At 47.1% G+C, this 25,987-nt stretch overlaps 1 protein-coding gene across 1 annotated transcript in view; it reads right to left on the bottom strand.

Moving 5' to 3' along the window:
• Positions 1–25,987, bottom strand: part of LOC122945020 (potassium voltage-gated channel subfamily H member 8-like) — a 687,640-nt gene that overhangs the window by 190,139 nt on the left and 471,514 nt on the right. The window contains exon 5 of the mRNA XM_044303816.1: positions 11,506–11,642. Coding sequence (XP_044159751.1) covers positions 11,506–11,642 — 137 coding nt within the window. The remainder of the gene's footprint in view (positions 1–11,505; positions 11,643–25,987) is intronic.

Raw genomic sequence — 25,987 nt, 5'->3', positions numbered from 1 at the left:
TATTGTTAATTTTACACTCAGATGCCGTGATCATGTATGAATGCGGCATCTGAGGGGTACAATGATGGGGGCGGCGCTATCGCAGCTCCCTGTCATTGCACCCACTACTTGTGCTTCGTCACGGAGCATAATTTTGGGGTGAAATTCGGCGAATCAGCTGAATCAAACTTTTAAGAAATTAGCTCATCTCTAGAAATCACTATGGGCTCATGCACGTGACCATATGTCTTTTGTGGTCTTCAAAACAATACAGATGACGTCTATGTGCATTCTGTATTTTGTGGAACGGAACAGCTGGCCCCTAATGCGGATAATAATAGGACATGTCCTATTTTTTTTGCGGAACAGGTATACGGACATACGGAAACGGAATGCACAAGGAGTAACTTCCACCATTTTCTTTGCGGACCCATGGAAATAAATGGTTCCACATACGGTCCACAAAAAAATGGAATGGACACGGAGAGAAAATACATTTGTGTGCATGAGCCCTAACCAAAACACAGATGTGTGAATGAGGCTTAAGTCACTAACATGGATGCATCCTTTAGTGTTAGTGGCTGCAGACACAGACACTTTCCCAGAATGTCTGGTGGGCTCCCAGAAAAAAATTTAGATCTCTTGTAAGTTCTGGAAAATCACCTGGTTGCTCCATGGAAAGAAAGCAGCCCTTGTGAACTTTAACTGTATGCAGTGCTGGCATGCTCCGTCATCAGACTCACCCCCAGCGGCCCAAACGTAAATTGAGGGGGTGTAGTGTGCCACCAAAGGGATCTAAGATAACGTATGTGTGGTCTAAGGTTGTGTCAATGCCCCACTCCCCTGCCTCCCAGACCCTATTTGTGAAAAGCTTGAAAATAAAGCAGTTTAAGGACACATCGTTTAGGGTCAGGTCCTTTTTATTGGTCCAAATGTTCTGCAATTTGGTTAATAGAACCAGAATACAGAAGACTTATTATTCTAGTGCTCATAGTGCAGTATTCATGACAGAAGCCTCTCCATCAGTGCCTTATGGCGGTTGTGTATCAGCATGTAGCGCGGCAGCCGTCACTGATTATATATCAGGGGAGTCAAGGATAGGTGGATGGAGTATTCTCCTCTTTAATTTATTATTCATTATTCCTTGAATTATGCTGTGGATTCACCGAAGATTTCATCCTATACTGTATGTTGAATATGTAAAATTTGTGGTGAAAATATCCATCTTTTTTGCAAGATAATAGGTAGGCTCCAGCATGCTCATTTTTCTGCACAGAATTTTTCAGGTATGGGTGGATAGGATTTTGAAACCCCATCCTCATATCTTGCACTGTAAATTGCTATGGATTACGCCATATCTGAACATAACCGTAGGGTCTGTTACCTGAATAATTTTATTTACTTTTTTTTAGCATTTTTAATGCATTTTAATAGTGCAGCATTAAACAGGGCAGCATTCAGCTGACAGATTTACAAAAAAAGGCCTCATGCACACGACCGTTGTTGTGGTCCGCATCCAAGCCGCATTTTTTGCGGCTCGGGTGCGGAATCATTCACTTCAATGGGGCCGCAAAAGATGCGGACAGCACTCTGTGTGCTGTCCGCATCCTTTGCCCTGTTCCGTGGCCCCGCAAAAAAATATAGCATGTCCTATTATTGTCCATTTTGCGGACAAGAATAGGCATTTTTACAATGAGCCGCCTGTTCCGCAAATTATGAGCTGCCCGTTCTGTTTTTTGTGGATCCGCGATTTTATGGACCGCAAAAAACAGAACGGTCGTGTGCATGAGGCCAAAATCATACAAAACGTATATATGTATCTGCCAACCATGACAAAAAAATCTCTAAGTGGTGACTTGTCATTAAGCGCTAAAATATGTTCTCATTGCGTAACGGATTTTATTGCAGAAAATTTATTTGAGCTTCAGTTGTTGTTGCTTCCCAAATAACCCCATTCAGATAAAGGAACAGATTTTCAGCCGCAGAAATTTCCTGCAACAAAATCCGCTGCATGTGAAGACGCCCTAATTGTCAAAAGCATGAAGCCCTTTCAGATCATAATTAGAGTTGAGCGAACACCTGGATGTTCGGGTTCGAGAAGTTCGGCCGAACATCCCGGAAATGTTCGGGTTCGGGATCCGAACCCGATCCGAACTTCGTCCCGAACCCGAACCCCATTGAAGTCAATGGGGACCCGAACTTTTCGGCACTAAAAAGGCTGTAAAACAGCCCAGGAAAGAGCTAGAGGGCTGCAAAAGGCAGCAACATGTAGGTAAATCCCCTGCAAACAAATGTGGATAGGGAAATGAATTAAAATAAAAATTAAATAAATAAAAATTAACCAAAATCAATTGGAGAGAGGTTCCATAGCAGAGAATCTGGCTTCCCGTCACCCACCACTGGAACAGTCCATTCTCAGATATTTAGGCCCCGGCACCCAGGCAGAGGAGAGAGGTCCCGTAACAGAGAATCTGTCTTCATGTCAGCAGAGAATTAGTCTGCATGTCATAGCAGAGAATGAGGCTTCACGTCAGCCACCACTGCAACAGTCCATTGGCATATATTTAGGCCCAGCACCCAGGCAGAGGAGGGAGGTCCCGTAACAGAGAATCTGTCTTCATGTCAGCAGAGAATTAGTCTGCATGTCATAGCAGAGAATGAGGCTTCACGTCAGCCACCACTGCAACAGTCCATTGGCATATATTTAGGCCCAGCACACACACAGGCAGAGGAGAGAGGTCCCGTAACAGAGAATCTGGCTTCATGTCAGCAGAGAATCAGTCTGCATGTCATAGCAGAGAATGAGGCTTCACGTCAGCCACCACTGCAACAGTCCATTGGCATATATTTAGGCCCAGCACACACACAGGCAGAGGAGAGAGGTCCCGTAACAGAGGATCTGGCTTCATGTCAGCAGAGAATCAGTCTGCATGTCATAGCAGAGAATCAGGCTTCACGTCAGCCACCACTGCAACAGTCCATTGTCATAAATTTAGGCCCAGCACCCAGGCAGAGGAGAGAGGTCCCGTAACAGACAATCTGGCTTCATGTCAGCAGAGAATTAGTCTGCATGTCATAGCAGAGAATGAGGCTTCACGTCAGCCACCACTGCAACAGTCCATTGGCATATATTTAGGCCTAGCACACAGGCAGAGGAGAGAGGTCCCGTAACAGACAATCTGGCTTCATGTCAGCAGAGAATCAGTCTGCATGTCATAGCAGAGAATGAGGCTTCACGTCACCCACCACTGCAACAGTCCATTGGCATATATTTAGGCCTAGCACACAGGCAGAGCAGAGAGGTCCCGTAACAGACAATCTGGCTTCATGACAGCAGAGAATCAGTCTGCATGTCATAGCAGAGAATGAGGCTTCACGTCACCCACCACTGCAACAGTCCATTGGCATATATTTAGGCCCAGCACACACACAGGCAGAGGAGAGAGGTCCCGTAACAGAGAATCTGTCTTCATGTCAGCAGAGAATTAGTCTGCATGTCATAGCAGAGAATGAGGCTTCACGTCAGCCACCACTGCAACAGTCCATTGGCATATATTTAGGCCCAGCACCCAGGCAGAGGAGGGAGGTCCCGTAACAGAGAATCTGTCTTCATGTCAGCAGAGAATTAGTCTGCATGTCATAGCAGAGAATGAGGCTTCACGTCAGCCACCACTGCAACAGTCCATTGGCATATATTTAGGCCCAGCACACACACAGGCAGAGGAGAGAGGTCCCGTAACAGAGAATCTGGCTTCATGTCAGCAGAGAATCAGTCTGCATGTCATAGCAGAGAATGAGGCTTCACGTCAGCCACCACTGCAACAGTCCATTGGCATATATTTAGGCCCAGCACACACACAGGCAGAGGAGAGAGGTCCCGTAACAGAGAATCTGGCTTCATGTCAGCAGAGAATTAGTCTGCATGTCATAGCAGAGAATGAGGCTTCACGTCAGCCACCACTGCAACAGTCCATTGGCATATATTTAGGCCCAGCACACACACAGGCAGAGGAGAGAGGTCCCGTAACAGAGAATCTGGCTTCATGTCAGCAGAGAATCAGTCTGCATGTCATAGCAGAGAATGAGGCTTCACGTCAGCCACCACTGCAACAGTCCATTGGCATATATTTAGGCCCAGCACACACACAGGCAGAGGAGAGAGGTCCCGTAACAGAGGATCTGGCTTCATGTCAGCAGAGAATCAGTCTGCATGTCATAGCAGAGAATCAGGCTTCACGTCAGCCACCACTGCAACAGTCCATTGGCATATATTTAGGCCTAGCACACAGGCAGAGGAGAGGTTCATTCAACTTTGGGTAGCCTCGCAATATAATGGTAAAATGAAAATAAAAATAGGATTGAATGAGGAAGTGCCCTGGAGTCCAATAATATATGGTTATGGGGAGGTAGTTAATGTCTAATCTGGACAAGGGACGGACAGGTCCTGTGGGATCCATGCCTGGTTCATTTTTATGAACGTCAGCTTGTCCACATTGGCTGTAGACAGGCGGCTGCGTTTGTCTGTAATGACGCCCCCTGCCGTGCTGAATACACGCTCAGACAAAACGCTGGCTGCCGGGCAGGCCAGCACCTCCAAGGCATAAAAGGCTAGCTCTGGCCACGTGGACAATTTAGAGACCCAGAAGTTGAATGGGGCCGAACCATCAGTCAGTACGTGGATTGGTGTGCACACGTACTGTTCCACCATGTTAGTGAAATGTTGCCTCCTGCTAACACGTTGCGTATCAGGTGGTGGTGCAGTTAGCTGTGGCGTGTTGACAAAAGTTTTCCACATCTCTGCCATGCTAACCCTGCCCTCAGAGGAGCTGGCCGTGACACAGCTGCCTTGGCGACCTCTTGCTCCTCCTCTGCCTTGGCCTTGGGCTTCCACTTGTTCCCCTGTGACATTTGGGAATGCTCTCAGTAGCGCGTCTACCAACGTGCGCTTGTACTCGCGCATCTTCCTATCACGCTCCAGTGCAGGAAGTAAGGTGGGCACATTGTCTTTGTAGCGTGGATCCAGCAGGGTGGCAACCCAGTAGTCCGCACAGGTTAAAATGTGGGCAACTCTGCTGTCGTTGCGCAGGCACTGCAGCATGTAGTCGCTCATGTGTGCCAGGCTGCCCAGGGGTAAGGACAAGCTGTCCTCTGTGGGAGGCGTATCGTCATCGTCCTGCCTTTCCCCCCAGCCACGCACCAGTGATGGACCCGAGCTGCGTTGGGTGCCACCCCGCTGTGACCATGCTTCATCCTCATCCTCCTCCACCTCCTCCTCATCCTCGTCCTCCTCGTCCTCCAGTAGTGGGCCCTGGCTGGCCACATTTGTACCTGGCCTCTGCTGTTGCCAAAAACCTCCCTCTGAGTCACTTCGAAGAGACTGGCCTGAAAGTGCTAAAAATGACCCCTCTTCCTCCTCCTCCTCCTCCTCCTGGGCCACCTCCTCTTCCATCATCGCCCTAAGTGTTTTCTCAAGGAGACATAGAAGTGGTATTGTAACGCTGATAACGGTGTCATCGCCACTGGCCATGTTGGTGGAGTACTCGAAACAGCGCAACAGGGCACACAGGTCTCGCATGGAGGCCCAGTCATTGGTGGTGAAGTGGTGCTGTTCTGTAGTGCGACTGACCCGTGCGTGCTGCAGCTGAAACTCCACTATGGCCTGCTGCTGCTCGCACAGTCTGTCCAGCATGTGCAAGGTGGAGTTCCACCTGGTGGGCACGTCGCATATGAGGCGGTGAGCGGGAAGGCCGAAGTTACGCTGTAGCGCAGACAGGCGAGCAGCAGCAGGATGTGAACGCCGGAAGCGCGAACAGACGGCCCGCACTTTATGCAGCAGCTCTGACATGTCGGGGTAGTTGTGAATGAACTTCTGCACCACCAAATTCAGCACATGCGCCAAGCAAGGGATGTGCGTCAAATTGGCTAGTCCCAGAGCTGCAACGAGATTTCGCCCATTATCACACACCACCAGGCCGGGCTTGAGGCTCACCGGCAGCAACCACTCGTCGGTCTGTTGTTCAATACCCCGCCACAACTCCTGTGCGGTGTGGGGCCTGTCCCCCAAACATATGAGTTTCAGAATGGCCTGCTGACGTTTACCCCGGGCTGTGCTGAAGTTGGTGGTGAAGGTGTGTGGCTGACTGGATGAGCAGGTGGAAGAAGAGGAGGAGGAAGCCGAGAAGGAGGAGGTGGCAACAGGAGGCAAAGAATGTTGCCCTGCGATCCTTGGCGGCGGAAGGACGTGCGCCAAACAGCTCTCCGCCTGGGGCCCAGCTGCCACTACATTTACCCAGTGTGCAGTTAGGGAGATATAGCGTCCCTGGCCGTGCTTACTGGTCCACGTATCTGTGGTTAGGTGGACCTTGCTACAGATGGCGTTGCGCAGTGCACACTTGATTTTATCGGATACTTGGTTGTGCAGGGAAGGCACGGCTCTCTTGGAGAAGTAGTGCCGGCTGGGAACAACATACTGTGGGACAGCAAGCGACATGAGCTGTTTGAAGCTGTCTGTGTCCACCAGCCTAAATGACAGCATTTCATAGGCCAGTAGTTTAGAAATGCTGGCATTCAGGGCCAGGGATCGAGGGTGGCTAGGTGGGAATTTACGCTTTCTATCAAATGTTTGTGAGATGGAGAGCTGAACGCTGGCGTGTGACATGGTTGAGACGCTTGGTGACGGAGGTGGTGGTGGTGGTGTTGGTGGTACATCCCCTGTTTGCTGGGCGGCAGGTGCCAACGTTCCTCCAGAGGCGGAGGAAGAGGCCGAGGCGGCAGCAGCAGAATAGGCCGAGGCGGCAGCAGCAGAAGAGGTAGCAGGGGGAGCCTGAGTGACTTCCTTGGTTTTAAGGTGTTTACTCCACTGCAGTTCATGCTTTGCATGCAGGTGCCTGGTCATGCAGGTTGTGCTCAGGTTCAGAACGTTAATGCCTCGCTTCAGGCTCTGATGGCACAGCGTGCAAACCACTCGGGTCTTGTCGTCAGCACATTGTTTGAAGAAGTGCCATGCCAGGGAACTCCTTGAAGCTGCCTTTGGGGTGCTCGGTCCCAGATGGCTGCGGTCAGTAGCAGGCGGAGTCTCTTGGCGGCGGGTGTTCTGCTTTTGCCCACTGCTCCCTCTTTTGCTACGCTGTTGGCTCGGTCTCACCACTGCCTCTTCCTCCGAACTGTGAAAGTCAGTGGCACGACCTTCATTCCATGTGGGGTCTAGGACCTCATCGTCCCCTGCATCGTCTTCCACCCAGTCTTGATCCCTGACCTCCTGTTCAGTCTGCACACTGCAGAAAGACGCAGCAGTTGGCACCTGTGTTTCGTCATCATCAGAGACATGCTGAGGTGGTATTCCCATGTCCTCATCATCAGGAAACATAAGTGGTTGTGCGTCAGTGCATTCTATGTCTTTCACCGCTGGGGAAGGGCTAGGTGGATGCCCTTGGGAAACCCTGCCAGCGGAGTCTTCAAACAGCATAAGAGACTGCTGCATAACTTGAGGCTGAGACAGTTTCCCTGGTATGCATGGGGGTGATGTGACAGACTGATGGGGTTGGTTTTCAGGCGCCATCTGTGCGCTTTCTGCATAAGACTGGGTGGGAGATAATGTGAACGTGCTGGATCCACTGTCGGCCACCCAATTGACTAATGCCTGTACCTGCTCAGGCCTTACCATCCTTAGAACGGCATTGGGCCCCACCATATATCGCTGTAAATTCTGGCGGCTACTGGGACCTGAGGTAGTTGGTACACTAGGACGTGTGGATGTGGCAGAACGGCCACGTCCTCTCCCAGCACCAGAGGGTCCACTAACACCACCACGACCATGTCCACGTCCGCGTCCCTTACTAGATGTTTTTCTCATTGTTATGGTTCACCACAACAACAAATATATTATTTGGCCCAATGTATTGTATTCAAATTCAGCGGGATATAAATTTGAGGCCTAGTATTTAGGCGCTGGGTGACCGGTATGGATTTAGTGACAGAATTAGACTTGGAAATGCACAGAAGCGTGTGTGTGTGAAGTTATTCTGAATGACCCAATGTGCACCTTGAATATTATATACCCTTTTAGGGATAGATTTCAAATAGCTCTGATATAGCAGAAACCACAAAATTATGAAATTGCTAAATTGGGAATTGTATTTCAACCCAGAACAAGAAATGTGCTTGAACGGACACTAAATAACTCGCCCAGCTACAGCACTAACGAGAGATTTAGCAGGATATAAATTTGAGGCCTAGTATTTAGGCGCTGGGTGACAGGTATGGGTTTAGTGACAGAATTAGACTTGGAAATACACAGTAGCGGGTGTGTGTGAAGTTATTCTGAATGACCCAATGTGCACCTTGAATATTATATACCCTTTTAGGGATAGATTTCAAATAGCTCTGATATAGCAGAAACCACTAAATTATGAAATTGCTAAATTGGGAATTGTATTTCAACCCAGAACAAGAAATGTGCTTGAACGGACACTAAATAACTCGCCCAGCTACAGCACTAACGAGAGATTTAGCAGGATATAAATTTGAGGCCTAGTATTTAGGCGCTGGGTGACAGGTATGGGTTTAGTGACAGAATTAGACTTGGAAATACACAGTAGCGGGTGTGTGTGAAGTTATTCTGAATGACCCAATGTGCACCTTGAATATTATATACCCTTTTAGGGATAGATTTCAAATAGCTCTGATATAGCAGAAACCACTAAATTATGAAATTGCTAAATTGGGAATTGTATTTCAACCCAGAACAAGAAATGTGCTTGAACGGACACTAAATAACTCGCCCAGCTACAGCACTAACGAGAGATTTAGCAGGATATAAATTTGAGGCCTAGTATTTAGGCGCTGGGTGACAGGTATGGGTTTAGTGACAGAATTAGACTTGGAAATACACAGTAGCGGGTGTGTGTGAAGTTATTCTGAATGACCCAATGTGCACCTTGAATATTATATACCCTTTTAGGGATAGATTTCAAATAGCTCTGATATAGCAGAAACCACTAAATTATGAAATTGCTAAATTGGGAATTGTATTTCAACCCAGAACAAGAAATGTGCTTGAACGGACACTAAATAACTCGCCCAGCTACAGCACTAACGAGAGATTTAGCAGGATATAAATTTGAGGCCTAGTATTTAGGCGCTGGGTGACAGGTATGGGTTTAGTGACAGAATTAGACTTGGAAATACACAGTAGCGGGTGTGTGTGAAGTTATTCTGAATGACCCAATGTGCACCTTGAATATTATATACCCTTTTAGGGATAGATTTCAAATAGCTCTGATATAGCAGAAACCACTAAATTATGAAATTGCTAAATTGGGAATTGTATTTCAACCCAGAACAAGAAATGTGCTTGAACGGACACTAAATAACTCGCCCAGCTACAGCACTAACGAGAGATTTAGCAGGATATTAATTTGAGGCCTAGTATTTAGGCGCTGGGTGACAGGTATGGGTTTAGTGACAGAATTAGACTTGGAAATACACAGTAGCGGGTGTGTGTGAAGTTATTCTGAATGACCCAATGTGCACCTTGAATATTATATACCCTTTTAGGGATAGATTTCAAATAGCTCTGATATAGCAGAAACCACTAAATTATGAAATTGCTAAATTGGGAATTGTATTTCAACCCAGAACAAGAAATGTGCTTGAACGGACACTAAATAACTCGCCCAGCTACAGCACTAAGGACAGATTTAGCTGGATATAAATTTGAGGCCTAGTATTTAGGCGCTGGGTGACAGGTATGGGTTTAGTGACAGAATTAGACTTGGAAATGCACAGTAGCGGGTGTGTGAAGTTATTCTGAATGACCCTATGTGCACCTTGAATATTATATACCCTTTTAGGGATAGATTTCAAATAGCTCTGATACAGCAGAAACCACTAAATTTTTAAATTGCTAAATTGGGAATTGTATTTCAACCCAGAACAAAAAATGTGCTTTGACGGACACTAAATAACTTTCCCAGCCACAACAGGACAGCGGTAACGAGAGATTTAGCGGGATATAAATTTGAGGCCTAGTATTTAGGCGCTGGGTGACCGGTATGGATTTAGTGACAGAATTAGACTGGGATATGGCCAAAAAATAACCACACTATTGCTGGTTAAATGCACTTGGTGATGGGCGCAGCTTGCCCCTGATGTAGTATATGGCCAAAAAATGAACAGACTATTGCTGGTTAAATGCACTTGGTGTCACAGCTTGACCAACCACACTACTGAGGGTTAAATGCACTTGGTGACGGGCGCAGCTTGCCCCTGATTTAGTATATGGCCAAAAAATGAACAGACTATTGCTGGTTAAATGCACTTGGTGTGATAGCTTGACCAACCACACTACTGAGGGTTAAATGCACTTGGTGTGACAGCTTCACCCTGATGTAGGCTTTAGCCAAAAAACAACCACACCATTGAGGGTTAAATGCACTTGGTCGCAGCTTGTGCTGGCGCACCACAAGACACAAAATGGCCGCCGATCACCCCAGAAAAATGTGACTGACAAACGGTCTGGGCAGCCTAAAAACAGTGAGCAATTGAGGATCAGCAGCTCAATGATCCACAGCTGCAGATCGATCAGTTAATCAAGTCCTTTGGAGGAGTTAATCTGCCTAATCTCGCCCTACTGTCGCAGCCGCAACCTCTCCCTACGCTAATCAGAGCAGAGTGACGGGCGGCGCTATGTGACTCCAGCTTAAATAGAGGCTGGGTCACATGGTGCTCTGGCCAATCACAGCCATGCCAATAGTAGGCATGGCTGTGATGGCCTCTTGGGGCAAGTAGTATGACGCTTGTTGATTGGCTGCTTTGCAGCCTTTCAAAAAGCGCCAAGAAAGCGTCACAAAAGCGCGAAGAAAGCGACGAACACCGAACCCGAACCCGGACTTTTACGAAAATGTCCGGGTTCGGGTCCGTGTCACGGACACCCCAAAATTCGGTACGAACCCGAACTATACAGTTCGAGTTCGCTCATCTCTAATCATAATGCAATGTAAAATATATCCATAATGAATGTAAAACATATATCTCTAATTAAGATTAGAGATGAGCAAATCGAATCCCACGAAGTAGAATTCGATCCGAATTTCAGGATAAATTAAATTTGCCTAGAAGCCGAATTTCCTCGTGCTTCGTGTCAGCAAATCGATTTAACCTGAAATAGCTGGTGGTGTGATGACGTCATCGTAATCTCGCGCCACACATTATTTCGGCCGAGATCTTCAAGCAAGATAACGGCAGCCGGCCCGTCAAGAGCAAATGGAGGAGGTAAGTTTGATAAAAAAAAGGAAAATTTATTGTTAATTTTACACTCCGATGCCGTGATCATGTATGAGCGCGGCATCTGAGGGGTACAATGACGCGGGCGGCTACTTACAAAAAAATACGCTTCGTGGCGAAGTTATTTGTCACGAAGCAAATTTTTGGGTGAAATACGATAAATCAGCTGAATCAAACTTTTAAGAAATTCGCTCATCTCTAGTTAAAGATAGATCAGATGAGAAGCTCCCGCTGCACACTTACATTATTCAGCTTGAGCTTGCTCTTATCCTGCTTTTGCAAATGTCCGGAGAGGTGATACAGTACGGCTCTGCTTCTCCTGCGGTTGGCGTTGAATCCAGGTGGCCTGGTGTCAGTGTAAACCTCTAAATCATCATCATCTGTAAAAAGAGAGGCATACAAGCAGACATTTTATTAACTTAGCAGATATGGAGATATGGTGTAACAGACAGCAAGTGCAGTGTAGGGCCACGTTCACATGGCACAGATTTCCCTATTTTTTTTTTCCGTATGCTGAAAACAGATTTCTGATGTGGATCCTGATGTGGATTGGTGCCTATCTGCACCTTTGTAATTCAGTGCAGGCAGAGGTGCACCACCAATGAGGCCAGGTGAGGTGCTCACCTCAGGCAGAACCAGGTAGGGACAAGAGGGGGCAGCCGAAGGGCCATGAGCTGAAGGGAAGGGGTTATGTTAAGAAATTGGCATTGGGGAGGGGGGGGGGGGGGGGGCGCTGTTTCAGTTTTCGCCTCAGGCAGCAGGAAGGCTAGGTGCACCCCTGAGTGCAGGTGATCCATGGCTTTTCAGCACGGATTTTGCAGCAATGACGAGCATGCTGTGAATTTTAAAATCTGCAGAATGTTCATTATTCAAGACATTCCCTGATGGCAAGAAATAATAGATATCAGAGTATTCATGTAGAAAGGGAGTGTTAGAGGGCAGTCAAATTGGGAAGTGATGTAGGGACAGGAGAAAAGGTAAAGGAGAAAAGTGGCAGATGGAGAATAAGGCATAGTGCAGGGGTAATTTGTTCCACAGGCTCCTACACTGGACAGTCAAACATATTATGGAGTCTGTTCAATGGGGTGAACATATGTTATCCAGGGTGCCTAATGTAAGATAGGTTTATCACATGGGGGTAGCTAGCTATAGGGGGTGCAGAGATAGTAGTCGCTATCGGCCCAGGAGCCTGAGGGGGCCCAAAGACCCTTGTACCACATAAGAAGACACTGGTATTATACAAAGTACATGCTGGGAGGGCTCTGTCATAGATTTTGCACTAGGCCCAGAATCTTCAAGTTACACTTCTGGCTGGAGGGAAGGTGTTAGGTCAAGAATTTGGCATGGGGGGGGGGGGGGGGGGCTGTGTCAATATTTACCTCAGACAGCATGAAGGATATGCCCCTGCCCCTGGTCACAAAGCTCTTAAGGAAAGGGAGGCCCAAGCTGGACTCTTGCACCACATGAGCCTTTAGCTACGGCCCTGGTTTATCATAACGGTCCATCAGTAGAGACATACAGTATGTCTTGACATAATGTAAGTCTACAGACACCTGTTCCCAGGCTAAGGTGAAGATTTAAAAGTGATTCAGAAGAAGGAAGAGATCAGTTGGCGGGTTGTATGGTGGAATTTTTTCTTTCTCCAGAGAGCCCTGCAGTTTATAGTACATCCTTCAACTGAACCATTTCAAGCTCTCTTACAAAGGGCAGTTTGGGGGATAACCCTCAAGTGTACATCCCATCAGAGATGGAGGTACAGTTGCTAAAACATGTGGTTGGATAAGGTAATATGGGGTGTATGATTCTGGTAGTCAAGTAACTCAACATCTCAGTTTCACATTTGGATATGTATATGTAAGAAAAAAGAAAGATTGTGCTTAGGATATAGTGATGATTCCAGTAAGTTCTTGAGTTCAGAGGTATTTTGCAGAGAGATTGTTGTTAGAAAGTTGGATATAGCAAAAATGCAATACCCTGTTAAGGCCTCTTTCATACGTGGCGTTGCGGGAAAATGCGCGATTTTTCCGCGCAAGTGCTAAGCATTTTAATGCGTTTTGCACACGCGTGAGAAAAATCTGCATGTTTGGTACCAAGACCCGAACCCGGACTTCACAGAAGTTTGGGTTTGGGATCGGTGTTGTGTAGATTTTATTATTTTCCCTTATAACATGGTTATAAGGGAAAATAATAGCATTCTTAATACAGAATGCTAAGTAAATTAGAGATGGAGGGGTTAAAAAAAATAATAAAAAAATTAAACTCACCTCATCCACTTGTTTGCGCAGCCCAGCTTGTCTTCTGTCTTCTTCTTTGAGGGCCTGGGAGGAAAAGGACATTTGGTGATGGACCATGTGATGAACCATGGGATGAGCTCCGTGACGTCTCCAAAGGTCCTTTTCCTTCCAGGTCCTCAAAGAAGAAGAAAGAAGACGAGCTGGGCTGCGCAAACAAGTGGATGAGGTGAGTTTAATATAAAAACATAATTTTTAACCCCTCCATCCCTAATTTTCTTAGCATTCTGCATTAAGAATGCTATTATTTTCCCTTATAACCATGATATAAGGTAAAATAATAAAGATCGGGTCCCCATCCTGATCGTCACATAGCAACCATGCGTGAAAATCGCACTGCATCCGCACTTGCTTGCGGATGCTTGTGATTTTCACGTAGCCCCATTCATTTCTATGGGGACTGCGTTGCATGAAAATCACACAATATAGAGCATGCTGCGATTTTCACGCAACGCACAAGTGATGCGTGAAAATTGCCGCTCATCTGAACAGCCCCATTGAAGTGAATGGGTCCGGAATTAGTGCGGGTGCAATGCGTTCACCTAACGCATTGCACCCGCACGGAATTCTCGCCTGTGTGAAAGGGGCCTAAAAGTAAAGTAAAAAAAAGGCCTTTTAATTTAATTTCATGAAATTCATCCTTTGAATTTTGTTGAGATCACCTGTCCCAGGTAGAGCATGTGCTTACAACAGAGGGTTGAAGCAATTGGGGAGACCGTTTCTCTGTATTACTGGTGCAAGAATATTTCATAGTATAGCTGAGGGCCTTGGTGTCACACTAGTAGGGGTCCACAATACAGTACACAGTCAAGGCTGATAGGTGCACAGTCTGCTGGCTCCAGGCTCAGCCAGAGAGGAAATTCTGATGGTACAAGGTGCTAACTGCACAGCTTAATAATATTGGAGACTTTTAGGACTCAGGTTCAGAAAAGAGCAATTAGTAGAAATTCTCAGGAATACTTGGGAAAATCACAGACATGTTTATATTTTTCGCAAGATAACAATAATGAATATTACATACAAAACAGTACACAGTGCTAACATGGTGAAGCCTGTAATTACCATAAGTATCACAGTCCACACTGATCAAGTTCAAGAGGAAGATTCTAAGAGTAGAATATTGAGGACTTATCCTAAGGACAGGTCACCATTATCAGATCGGTGGGGGACCAACTCCTGGCTTTCCAATCAATCAGCTCTTCAAAGAGGCCACCGAGCACTGGAGAGCGCAGTGACCTGTTCTCAGGCCAGTGACGTCACATTCATCGGTCACATAGCCTACATGCAGCTCAGTCCAATTCAAGAGAATGGGCCTGGGCTGTAGTACCAAGCACAGCCACTATGCCATGTGCAGCACTGTGCTTGGTATGTTGTAAGTAGGCCACAGAGCTCACTGCATCCTCTTCAAACACCTGATTGGCAGGGATTCTGGGAGTCGGACCCCCACCGTTCCGATATTGATGATCTATCTAATCCCAGAAAACCCCATTTAAAGGATGTATTTGATGTATTCTTTACAGATACACAAGTCTTCAGTGTTTGTTTTTTTATTGTACAAATAAGATGTGTTTCGGAACCGGACCTGTTCCTTGTTCAGTTACAACATAAGGTTTCATTCAAACGATCATATGAATGAGTCTGTATCTGTTCCACACAAAAGATGTGGACAGCTTACCATGTGCTGTCCTCATCCGTTGCTCCGTGCCGCGGCCCCGCAAAAAAAAAAATATAACGTCCTATTCTTGTCCGCAACTGCGGAATGCACATGTGCCGGGGTCCGTGTTTTTGTGGATCCGCAATTTGCGGATCTGCAAAACACCACGTTCGTATGAATGTAGCCTAATGCACACAAAACCAAGGAAACATCCTCAAACTTCGCAGCAAGTGGGAGGGGAAGCAAAAGGTAAGGGATACAAGCTAGCAAATGGGTCTAGAGACTAGGGTGAAAGAATCTATCAATACAAACCACACAGCACCAACCTAGCATATCACCAGATAAAGCACCGGAAGGCGGAGGGACGCTGTGTGGCACCGTGCTCACCTTTTGTTGTTGTGCAAATCAAGCGCAATGCTGTTAGGGCATAGTAGTAGTCCTTGACTGCAGCACAGCACAATGCGGGGGATAAAAGATCATTTCTGATGTTCAAATGCACGAACAAAAAAAACATACAATGGCCGACACTGTTCCTGCATTTTAGCGGATGTTAGGGTGACAAGGCCAGTAAAAAAATAATACAGGACTTAAATTTACTAAAGAAAAGAAAAAGAGGTTGTTTCATACACAAATTACTATGTGTAAATTTTTTATAAATCAACACTTAAAGGCGTACTCTCTTTCTCTCTCCTTGCAACAGTAGGACAATGGGAGATTTACCAGGTAATGGGTCTTTTGTTTTTTGTCGTTTAGTAGGGCCCCCCCTCTAGATTTTATCTGATTTCAGGCAATACCTTTGACACCTATTCTTCCTAAAATTATGACACTTTCTGCCACTATAATCTCAGTTTCGGGAGCATGTTATTTGTTCTATGTCACTGGGTAATGATGTTCTGTATGAAGAGAAAACTATTTGCACAATAAACATCCCTACAATATCTGATCTTTTTATCATGTGTCCATACTATTTTGTATAATGAAATATAAAAACATTGAATAATATAAATACAAGACATTACTTATCTTGTATGTTTTGCTCCAGAGCTGCATTCACCATTCTGTTGGGTGTTATTATAATCTGTGCATGAGCACGTTATTAGAAATACTGTCATGCAAAGTATTCTGCAGGCCCTGAACAAGCAGGGAATGCTGATATATTTCAGCTCTGATGCCTGTAGAATTGTGAATGCAGTTGTGAACTAGAATACAGAATACAATACAAGAAAGTAAATTCTACTGGAGGAATTTATTGTCACTTTTCTTGCATACAAAAGTCACAAACTTTTGTGCAAGCCACATTTTGTACAATAAATCTTTAGTGACAAGGAAATTGGATGGGATATAAAGGGAGGGGACGTGGCCTCTGCTGCCTGACAAATTTATCACAAATGAAGTAGAAATTGATGTAAATTATGGTGCAAATCTATAGCTGCTCATAAGCAGCCATTGATTTGCTTTTATAGTGCACTGCCAACCAACAGATGCACCTAATTTATGTACTCTTCGAGACTAGATAAACAGGATTACATTACTGATCATAGACAGTACACAGGCAGATTTGGCTCTGATTTAAAGTCCTATTGGACTGTGCGATTTCAAACCAATTATCAGGAATAGGGATGCTCATTCCAGATGATTGGCCCGAATAATTGAGCAGCCGATGGACAAGCAAATGCTTGTTCATTAGCTGATGGGCATCTTTTATCAGGATGAAAGATGCCCGATTATCGGCATCATACTGTGTGATCAGGGATGTGCTGCCAAACACTTATAGAAGAAAATGAGGCAGGAACAATTGCGGTAAGCAATCATTCCCCCCACATTCAAAGCTTGCATTGTCCTGTGTAATCACGCCGGTACAAATGTGCGGCGATGGAGGATTATCATCTGCACTCGCACTGCCTGAGGATCAGGCAATGCAATACCACCCTTACAGTGAAACAGAGAAACACTGCTGTATCCAACTCCCATAGCTCTTCCTAGTCTTGGCAGAAGAACAATACTCTTGCTATTGCTCATTACTTAACTTAGTCTTCATTCATTAAAGCTGATATACGGCAAAAAACATCCTGCTGTAACATTTGGCAGGACTCTTCCCCAAGTTTTTATTTCAATAAAATAGTTAGGGGCCATACACACAACTGTTCGGGTCTGTATCTGAGCAGCATTTTTTGCAGCTTTGATGCAGACCCTTTTACTTCAATGGGGCCGAAAAAGATGTGGACAGCACTCCGTGTGCTGTCCGCATCAGTTGCTCCATTCCGTGGCCCCACAAAAAAAAATAGAACATGTCCTATTCTTATCCATTTTGCAGACAAGAATAGGCATTTCTATCATGGGCGCCCGTTTCATTCTACAAATTGCGAAACACACACTGCCAGCATTTGCATTTTGTGGATCCGCAATTTGTGCATGAGCCCTTAACAGAAGTAATTCCAAATAAGCAAGAAAGCTGCCAATGTCTGAATGAGTTTTCTTGAGCCCACCAGAGGAAATTATTGTGGGGGTCCATACTCTGTGTATAGAGGACATATGCACATTCACTTTTAAGTACTGGTAATTTTTGTTGTCATTGCACATTCAAGAGAGTTATCATCGATAGGTTTAATAGGATATCTGCTGGTTATTGGTTCCACGTTCAGCTCCAAATTATATTCTGCTAGGCTTGTTTTGAAAGGGTCCCATTATTGTATCAGAGACAGGGCCCACCAGAACATCCTCTGGTACACTGATGTCCCAGTTTCAGCCTGAAAGCCACAACACTCACCCAGAAATGTCCTTTATTGCATATAAACATGTAAAACAGGCTGTCCATTGAGCGATGAATTATGCATTCCTAAAGGGGAAGCAGGGGAAGTATCTGCTTTGGGACCCAGACCCACAAGCCCCCCCCCCCCCCCCCCCCAGGAAGAAGACTAAAAGATTTTATTGTCAAGGCCCCCACAGTATTATACAGTGAGTTTATATACAGTGACACTGTAGAAAATGGACAGAGCGGATAACGGGTCTCATCTGAGAGCTCAATCTTGACTAGCCGAAGGGGTGTTGCATGTGAGTTGGGGGTTGCGAAGAAGTTGCTGTGGGGAGGGGCCAGTTCCAAAATTTGCTGTGGGGGGCCCAGTCAATTGTAGTTACGCCACTGCTCCACGTATTAAAGGACAATGCGCCCATTGGCATCTCATAAATAGCACTTACATAAAACAATTACACAACAAGTACAACATAGCCAATATACAGTATGATACTCTTTACAAGTCCATGGCAACAAGACGACAACATAACATAATAGTTATATAAAAAGTACTCAGATCGTTGCTATCATTGACGCCAGATGGACATAATGCATCACTGCGCTGGAAAGTTTAGAAATAATGCACATTTTACTTTTCTTCCACTTACTGTAGTTTAAACTAAAATTGGATTCATGATTTGCTGTTTTACACAGAAAAAAAAAAAGGATTTAAGGAAACTTCAATAAGTCCTTCCTTGTCTGTTTTTGCTAACTATTCTGCTGCTTAGAATTGCGCTTAGAAAAGTACAAGGAGAGAGAGGGAGAGAGCGCACTTCCTTTTCTGCCTGGTACTTTTTCCTCTCATCTTGAGAACAAAGCCCTCCTGTAATTAATCTACAGCGCACTTCTTTCATCTTGTCATGTACTTCTTAATACGATACATGCCCTTATTCTGTTTTGTAGACAAATTAGATAGAAGTTATATACATCCCTGCTGTGTAGTTGGCCCCCCCGGGGATATTTCTTTTTTAATTCTGCCATTTGGACTCGAACAGGCACTTGAATCTTTACACAATACACTTTGTTGCTTGAAACGTTATCATGGATACTTTACTGCTTTCTTTCATTCTATACATTCTGGGACCAGAGACTAATCATTTGTTTCTGGCTATCATTATTATAGAATTTACATTCGAACAATTGCAATCCATGTTTGCACTGTTATGAGAACTGACCATGACTGCAAGAAACATAAAGAAAGAATTTATCACTTAAAATGCACGATTGATATTGTAAGTCAATGTACAGTACATTGAGAAATCATCTATGCAATGGCTCTAGACAAGAGACACTATAACAATACATATAGAAATAAATAATAAAGGACCTAACAATTCATCTAATTATTTAAAAGTCTAGTTGCTGACAGATAAAAAGTATTTATATACTAAATCTGAGTTTACTATTACATAACACGCTTTCTACCATATCTCGATAAAAAGTTCAGATGGACTAAAAGAACCTTTTTTTAATTGTTGCAGAAAAAACAGGCCGTTGAGTCGCCTTTTTAACCGATGCTGAGGTATGCAAAGACTATGTCAGATTCTCTGAAACATGCACCCCAAGAAACTGTCGGGATTCGAACCCGTGACCAGCCACATCCCAGGCAGTAGCCCTGCTTACTAGGCTACCATCCTCTCTGGACATTCCTCCCTGAAACCTATTAGTTAACCTCAGTCTTGCCAAGCCTTGCTCATCACCCTTGATTCCCCACACCTGGTACTTCCCTATATAAGTCCAGCCCCTTGCACTCTAGCTTGCTGATTATTGAGCTCCTGAGCCTTGATCAAGCTTATCCTCATCTGATGCTCTTGCTACTGCTGGAAGTCCACTGCTGACCAGGAATTGCCTACCGACTACTCTTCTGCCTTATCCCTACCTACTGAACTGCTACCACCGTTGCCATCCGGATTGTCTGACCACGCTTACTGCCGCCTGCCCTGACCCACCGCCTGCCTACCGACTACTCTTCTGCCTTATCCCTACCTACTGAACTGCTACCACCGTTGCCATCCGGATTGTCTGACCACGCTTACTACCTGCCTGCGGTCCTTGCCACTGGGCTCCACTCCTACCTCCAGCCAGCGGTCCTCTGACACAGGTGAGCCTGTAGGACTGTTACAGAATAATCAGCCGCACTATGGAGTCCGCAATGGCCACTCTGCGTAAGCAGGTCTCTGAACTTCAAGAATTTGGTACTACATATCAGGAGAAATTTGCCCAGCTCCAAGTCGTAGTCCAAAGCCAACAGAGCGAGATTATTGAACTACAGAGGCAACTCCTGGACGTCCGCGGCACGGCTGCAGACACCCGCATGCCACTCCCACCAAGATTCGGCGGTGATAGACGTCAGTATCGGGGGTTTCTAAACCAATGCCGCATCTATTTTCAGATGTACCCGGCCCCCTTCACCACCGAGAAGAAGAAGGTGCTATTCATGGTCAATCTCCTGATGGATGAAGCATTAGCATGGGCATCACCATACGTGGAGACTAACAGTCAGCTCCTGAACAACCTAAACAACTTCATCACCGCAATGAGCCAAGTCTTCGACGACCCCAACCGCTGTGCGACAGCCGAGGCGCGACTACATAGTCTGCGGCAAGGGAGACGCTCCGTCGCCGAATACACCGCTGAGTTTCGCCGTTGGGTCACGGACACCACCTGGAACCCAGCGGCACAGAGGAGCCAATTCCGGCGAGGCCTGTCCGAATTAATAAAGGACGAACTCGCCAGAGTTGAGGCCCCGGACGATCTGGATGACTTCATTCAGTTATGCATCCGGATAGATCAAAGACTCTCCGAGAGGAAGAAAGAAAGACTCTGGTCCTTGGACCACAGACCCACTTATTCCTTCTCTTCCACCGCCCAGCGCGACCCCCGGTCAGCAACTGAACCTATGCAGGTCGACGCTCTACGTAGGTCTCTATCCACAGCTGAGAAGGAGAGACGGCTGGCCGAAAACCTCTGCCTCTACTGTGGGGAGCCGGGTCATTTTGCCATCAAATGTCCTCATAAGATCCGAAAGACTATTGCCGTCACGGAACTAAAGGAGCAACCACAGACTCCAACCCCACCAGCAGCCCCTGAAAATAACAACACGGCGGCTCATGGATCCCACTTCATCGTCCCCATCCTCATCGAGATTGAGGGGCGACAACTCCCCTGTTCAGTGATGTTAGACTCCGGGGCGGGAGGCAACTTCATGGACCTAACCTTCGCCCGCGAAAATAATATTCCACTGACAATCAAGGCAGCCCCCGTTGACCTGGAAACCGTCGACGGATCCCCACTCTCCTCGGGGCCGGCCACTCACGAGACCACCGAACTACAACTCCTCATAGAACCAGATCACCGTGAAAAGATCCACTTCTCTCTGATCGCCTCCCCGAAGTTCCCAGTGATCTTGGGCATCCCATGGTTGGCCACCCACAACCCCTCGGTGGACTGGGAAACCCGCTGCATACGATTCCCGTCCGAGTTCTGCACGCTAAATTGCTCCCACAAACCCGTCCTTCCACCCGAAGACACCACCATCTCAAAACTATCTGTCAAGGATCTGCTACCCCCTCAATACAGCGAGTTCCAGGATGTCTGCGACAAGAAAAACGCAGACAAGCTGCCACCACACCGACCCTACGACTGCCCTATAGAACTGTTGCCCGGGGCCGAAATACCCTTTGGCAGTATCTACTCCCTCTCAGAGCCTGAACTCAAGGCTCTGAAAGAGTACCTGGACGAGGACCTGAGGAAGGGGTTCATCCGGCCCTCCACCTCTCCCGCGGGAGCCCCCTTTTTCTTCGTAGAGAAAAAAGACTCCTCCCTGCGTCCCTGCATAGACTACAGAAAGCTTAATGACATAACCGTAAAAAACCGGTACCCGCTCCCACTGATTTCCGAACTCCTTGAGAGACTCCGGGAAGCGAAGATCTTCACCAAACTCGACCTTCGAGGGGCCTACAACCTCGTCCGAATCCGCCCTGGGGACGAATGGAAGACCGCCTTCCGGACACGTTATGGTCATTTCGAGTACCTGGTCATGCCTTTCGGACTCTGCAATGCTCCCGCCACCTTCCAGCACTTCATTAACGACGTCCTCAGGGACATGCTGGATCTGTTTGTAGTCGTTTACCTGGACGACATCTTGATCTTCTCTGAAGACCTCGAGCAGCACCGCGAACACGTCCGCAGGGTACTGCAGAGGCTCAGACAGAACTCTCTCTATATCAAGCTAGAGAAATGCGAGTTTGAGCGAACCACCACTCAGTTCCTCGGATACATCATCTCCCCAGAGGGCCTAAGTATGGACCCGGGGAAGGTCCAAGCTGTGATGAACTGGCCCGTTCCGAAAAACGAGAAGGAGATACAAAGATTCATTGGCTTCGCCAACTTCTATCGGAAGTTTATCCGGAACTTCTCCAAGGTCATAGCACCAATCACCCAACTCACCAAGAAGGCAGTCCCCTTCTCCTGGACACCCGAGGCCCAGGAGGCCTTCACCAAGTTGAAACTCCTCTTCACTTCTGCCCCAATCCTAATCCACCCGAACCCCGAGCTCCCATTTACAGTCGAAGTGGATGCATCAGACTCTGCGGTGGGGGCAGTTTTGTCACAACGGACAGGGGAGAGGATGCTATTACACCCGTGCGCATATTTCTCCCGCCAGATGTCCCCCTCTGAGAAGAACTATGACATCGGGAACAAAGAACTACTGGCGATCAAGGATGCCTTCTCCGAGTGGAGACACCTGCTGGAGGGAGCCACCAACCCCATAATCGTACTAACTGACCACAAGAACCTCGAGTTCATCCGCAGCGCTAAGAGACTCTCAGCCAGACAGGCCAGATGGAGCCTATTCTTTTCCCGCTTCAACTATCTCATCACCTATCGTCCTGGATCAAAAAACGGCAAGGCTGACGCCCTCTCCAGAATGTTTTCCGAGCCCTCACAGAGTAACAAGGGCCAAAATAACATCTTGCCCGAGAGAAGGGTCGTAGGGGCCACCTACTCTAAAGAACTCCTGGGCACAATCAAAGAAGGATATGAAAATGACCCCTTCCTCTCCCACCCCACAGGCAATGTCAGCCTTACGTTTAAGAACGGTCATTGGTTTCATCAGGACCTACAACTATATGTACCAGAAATCGCACGGCTCGAAGTGCTCAAACTCAACCATGACTCCAAGGTGGCCGGCCATTTTGGCACAAGAAAGACCCAGGAGATTCTCTCCCGCTCCTTCTGGTGGCCAACATACAGGGAGGACATCAAGAGGTACATCTCCTCGTGCACGGTCTGTGCCCGCAATAAGACTCCTCGTTCCTCTCCCGTGGGTCTGTTACAACCTCTCCCGATTCCCTCCCGCCCCTGGGGCTCGATCTCCATGGACTTTGTGGTAGACCTTCCTCCTTCAAAAGGGATGAACACCATCCTGGTCGTGGTCGACCGTCTCACCAAGATGGCCCATTTCATCCCCTACAAAGGCCTACCCACAGCCAAACAGACGGCCGATCTTATTCTCAGAGAGGTCTTCAGGCTGCATGGGATCCCGGACGACGTGGTCTCCGACCGAGGTGTACAATTTGCCTCAAAGTTCTGGAAGAACTTCTGCCTGGCGCTCGGGGTTAAAGTGAACCTGTCCTCTGCTTTCCACCCTCAGTCAAACGGGCAGACGGAGAGAACTAATCAGTCCCTAGAGCAATACCTACGCTGTTTCAGCTCCCACCTGCAGGATGACTGGCTTGATCATCTCCCCACGGCCGAGTTCGCCTACAACAATGCTGAGCACAGCTCAACCAAGCACAGCCCCTTCTTTGCTAACACAGGCTCACACCCGGTGTTCATTCCCCATCTACCCGTTGCCTCCACCCTCCCAGCAGTGGCCGAACGCCTAACAACCCTACAGGAGGCACAAGAGAACATTATAGACAACCTCCAGCTTGCCCAGAGGCGCTTTAAACAGGGAGCAGACAGACGTCGCAAACCCACCCCGGGTTTCCATGTGGGAGACAAGGTATGGCTGTCCACCAGGAACCTCAGATTGAAGGTCCCCTCCAAAAAATTTGCCCAAAGATACATGGGTCCGTTCCGGATCACCGCACAAATCAACGAGGTCACGTTCCGGCTCGACCTTCCGGACTCCATTAGGGTGCACCCTGTCTTCCATTGCTCTCTCCTCAAGCCATACGTGGAGAACACCTTCACAGGCCGCCACTCGCCCCCACCACCACCCGTGAGGGTAAAGGGTGAAGAAGAATACGTTGTCGCAAAGATCCTCGACTCCAGGATCCACCGGGGAAGACTACAATACCTAATTGGGTGGGAGGGTTACCCTCCCGAGGATAACTCCTGGGAGCCAGAAGAGAATGTCCACGCCCCCAGACTGGTAAAAGAGTTCCACCAACGGCACCCCGGTAAGCCTGCCCCTGCGGTGCCCAGAGGTCACCTTGGAAGGGGGGGAGTACTGTCGGGATTCGAACCCGTGACCAGCCACATCCCAGGCAGTAGCCCTGCTTACTAGGCTACCATCCTCTCTGGACATTCCTCCCTGAAACCTATTAGTTAACCTCAGTCTTGCCAAGCCTTGCTCATCACCCTTGATTCCCCACACCTGGTACTTCCCTATATAAGTCCAGCCCCTTGCACTCTAGCTTGCTGATTATTGAGCTCCTGAGCCTTGATCAAGCTTCTCCTCATCTGTTGCTCTTGCTACTGCTGGAAGTCCACTGCTGACCAGGAATTGCCTACCGACTACTCTTCTGCCTTATCCCTACCTACTGAACTGCTACCACCGTTGCCATCCGGATTGTCTGACCACGCTTACTGCCGCCTGCCCTGACCCACCGCCTGCCTACCGACTACTCTTCTGCCTTATCCCTACCTACTGAACTGCTACCACCGTTGCCATCCGGATTGTCTGACCACGCTTACTACCTGCCTGCGGTCCTTGCCACTGGGCTCCACTCCTACCTCCAGCCAGCGGTCCTCTGACACAGGTGAGCCTGTAGGACTGTTACAGAAACTTTGTACTCTGAACATTCTTGACCAAGGTACTGTTGATATCAATAGGCTCAAACCCAGGGCATTTCCTTCTAAAACTTCAATCACTAACTTGGGCAGCACGGTGGCTCAGTGGTTAGCAATCTTGACCAAGGACAACATTGCATGGAGTTTGTATGTTCTCCCCATGTTTGGTGGGTTTCCTCCGGGTTCTCCGGTTTCCTCCCACACTCCAAAGACATACTGATAGAGAACTTAGATTGTGAGCCCCATTGGGGACAGTTTGATGCTAATGTCTGTAAAGCGCTGAGGAATATACAGGGAGTGCAGAATTATTAGGCAAATGAGTATTTTGACCACATCATCCTCTTTATGCATGTTGTCTTACTCCAAGCTGTATAGGCTCGAAAGCCTACTACCAATTAAGCATATTAGGTGATGTGCATCTCTGTAATGAGAAGGGGTGTGGTCTAATGACACCCTATATCAGGTGTGCATAATTATTAGGCAACTTCCTTTCCTTTGGCAAAATGGGTCAAAAGAAGGACTTGACAGGCTCAGAAAAGTCAAAAATAGTGAGATATCTTGCAGAGGGATGCAGCACTCTTAAAATTGCAAAGCTTCTGAAGCGTGATCATCGAACAATCAAGCGTTTCATTCAAAATAGTCAACAGGGTCGCAAGAAGCGTGTGGAAAAACCAAGGCGCAAAATAACTGCCCATGAACTGAGAAAAGTCAAGCGTGCAGCTGCCAAGATGCCACTTGCCACCAGTTTGGCCATATTTCAGAGCTGCAACATCACTGGAGTGCCCAAAAGCACAAGGTGTGCAATACTCAGAGACATGGCCAAGGTAAGAAAGGCTGAAAGACGACCACCACTGAACAAGACACACAAGCTGAAACGTCAAGACTGGGCCAAGAAATATCTCAAGACTGATTTTTCTAAGGTTTTATGGACTGATGAAATGAGAGTGAGTCTTGATGGGCCAGATG

Source organism: Bufo gargarizans, chromosome 8 (assembly GCF_014858855.1).
Source record: "Bufo gargarizans isolate SCDJY-AF-19 chromosome 8, ASM1485885v1, whole genome shotgun sequence".
NCBI lineage: Eukaryota > Metazoa > Chordata > Amphibia > Anura > Bufonidae > Bufo > Bufo gargarizans.
This window is presented reverse-complemented; position numbering and strand designations above follow the sequence as displayed.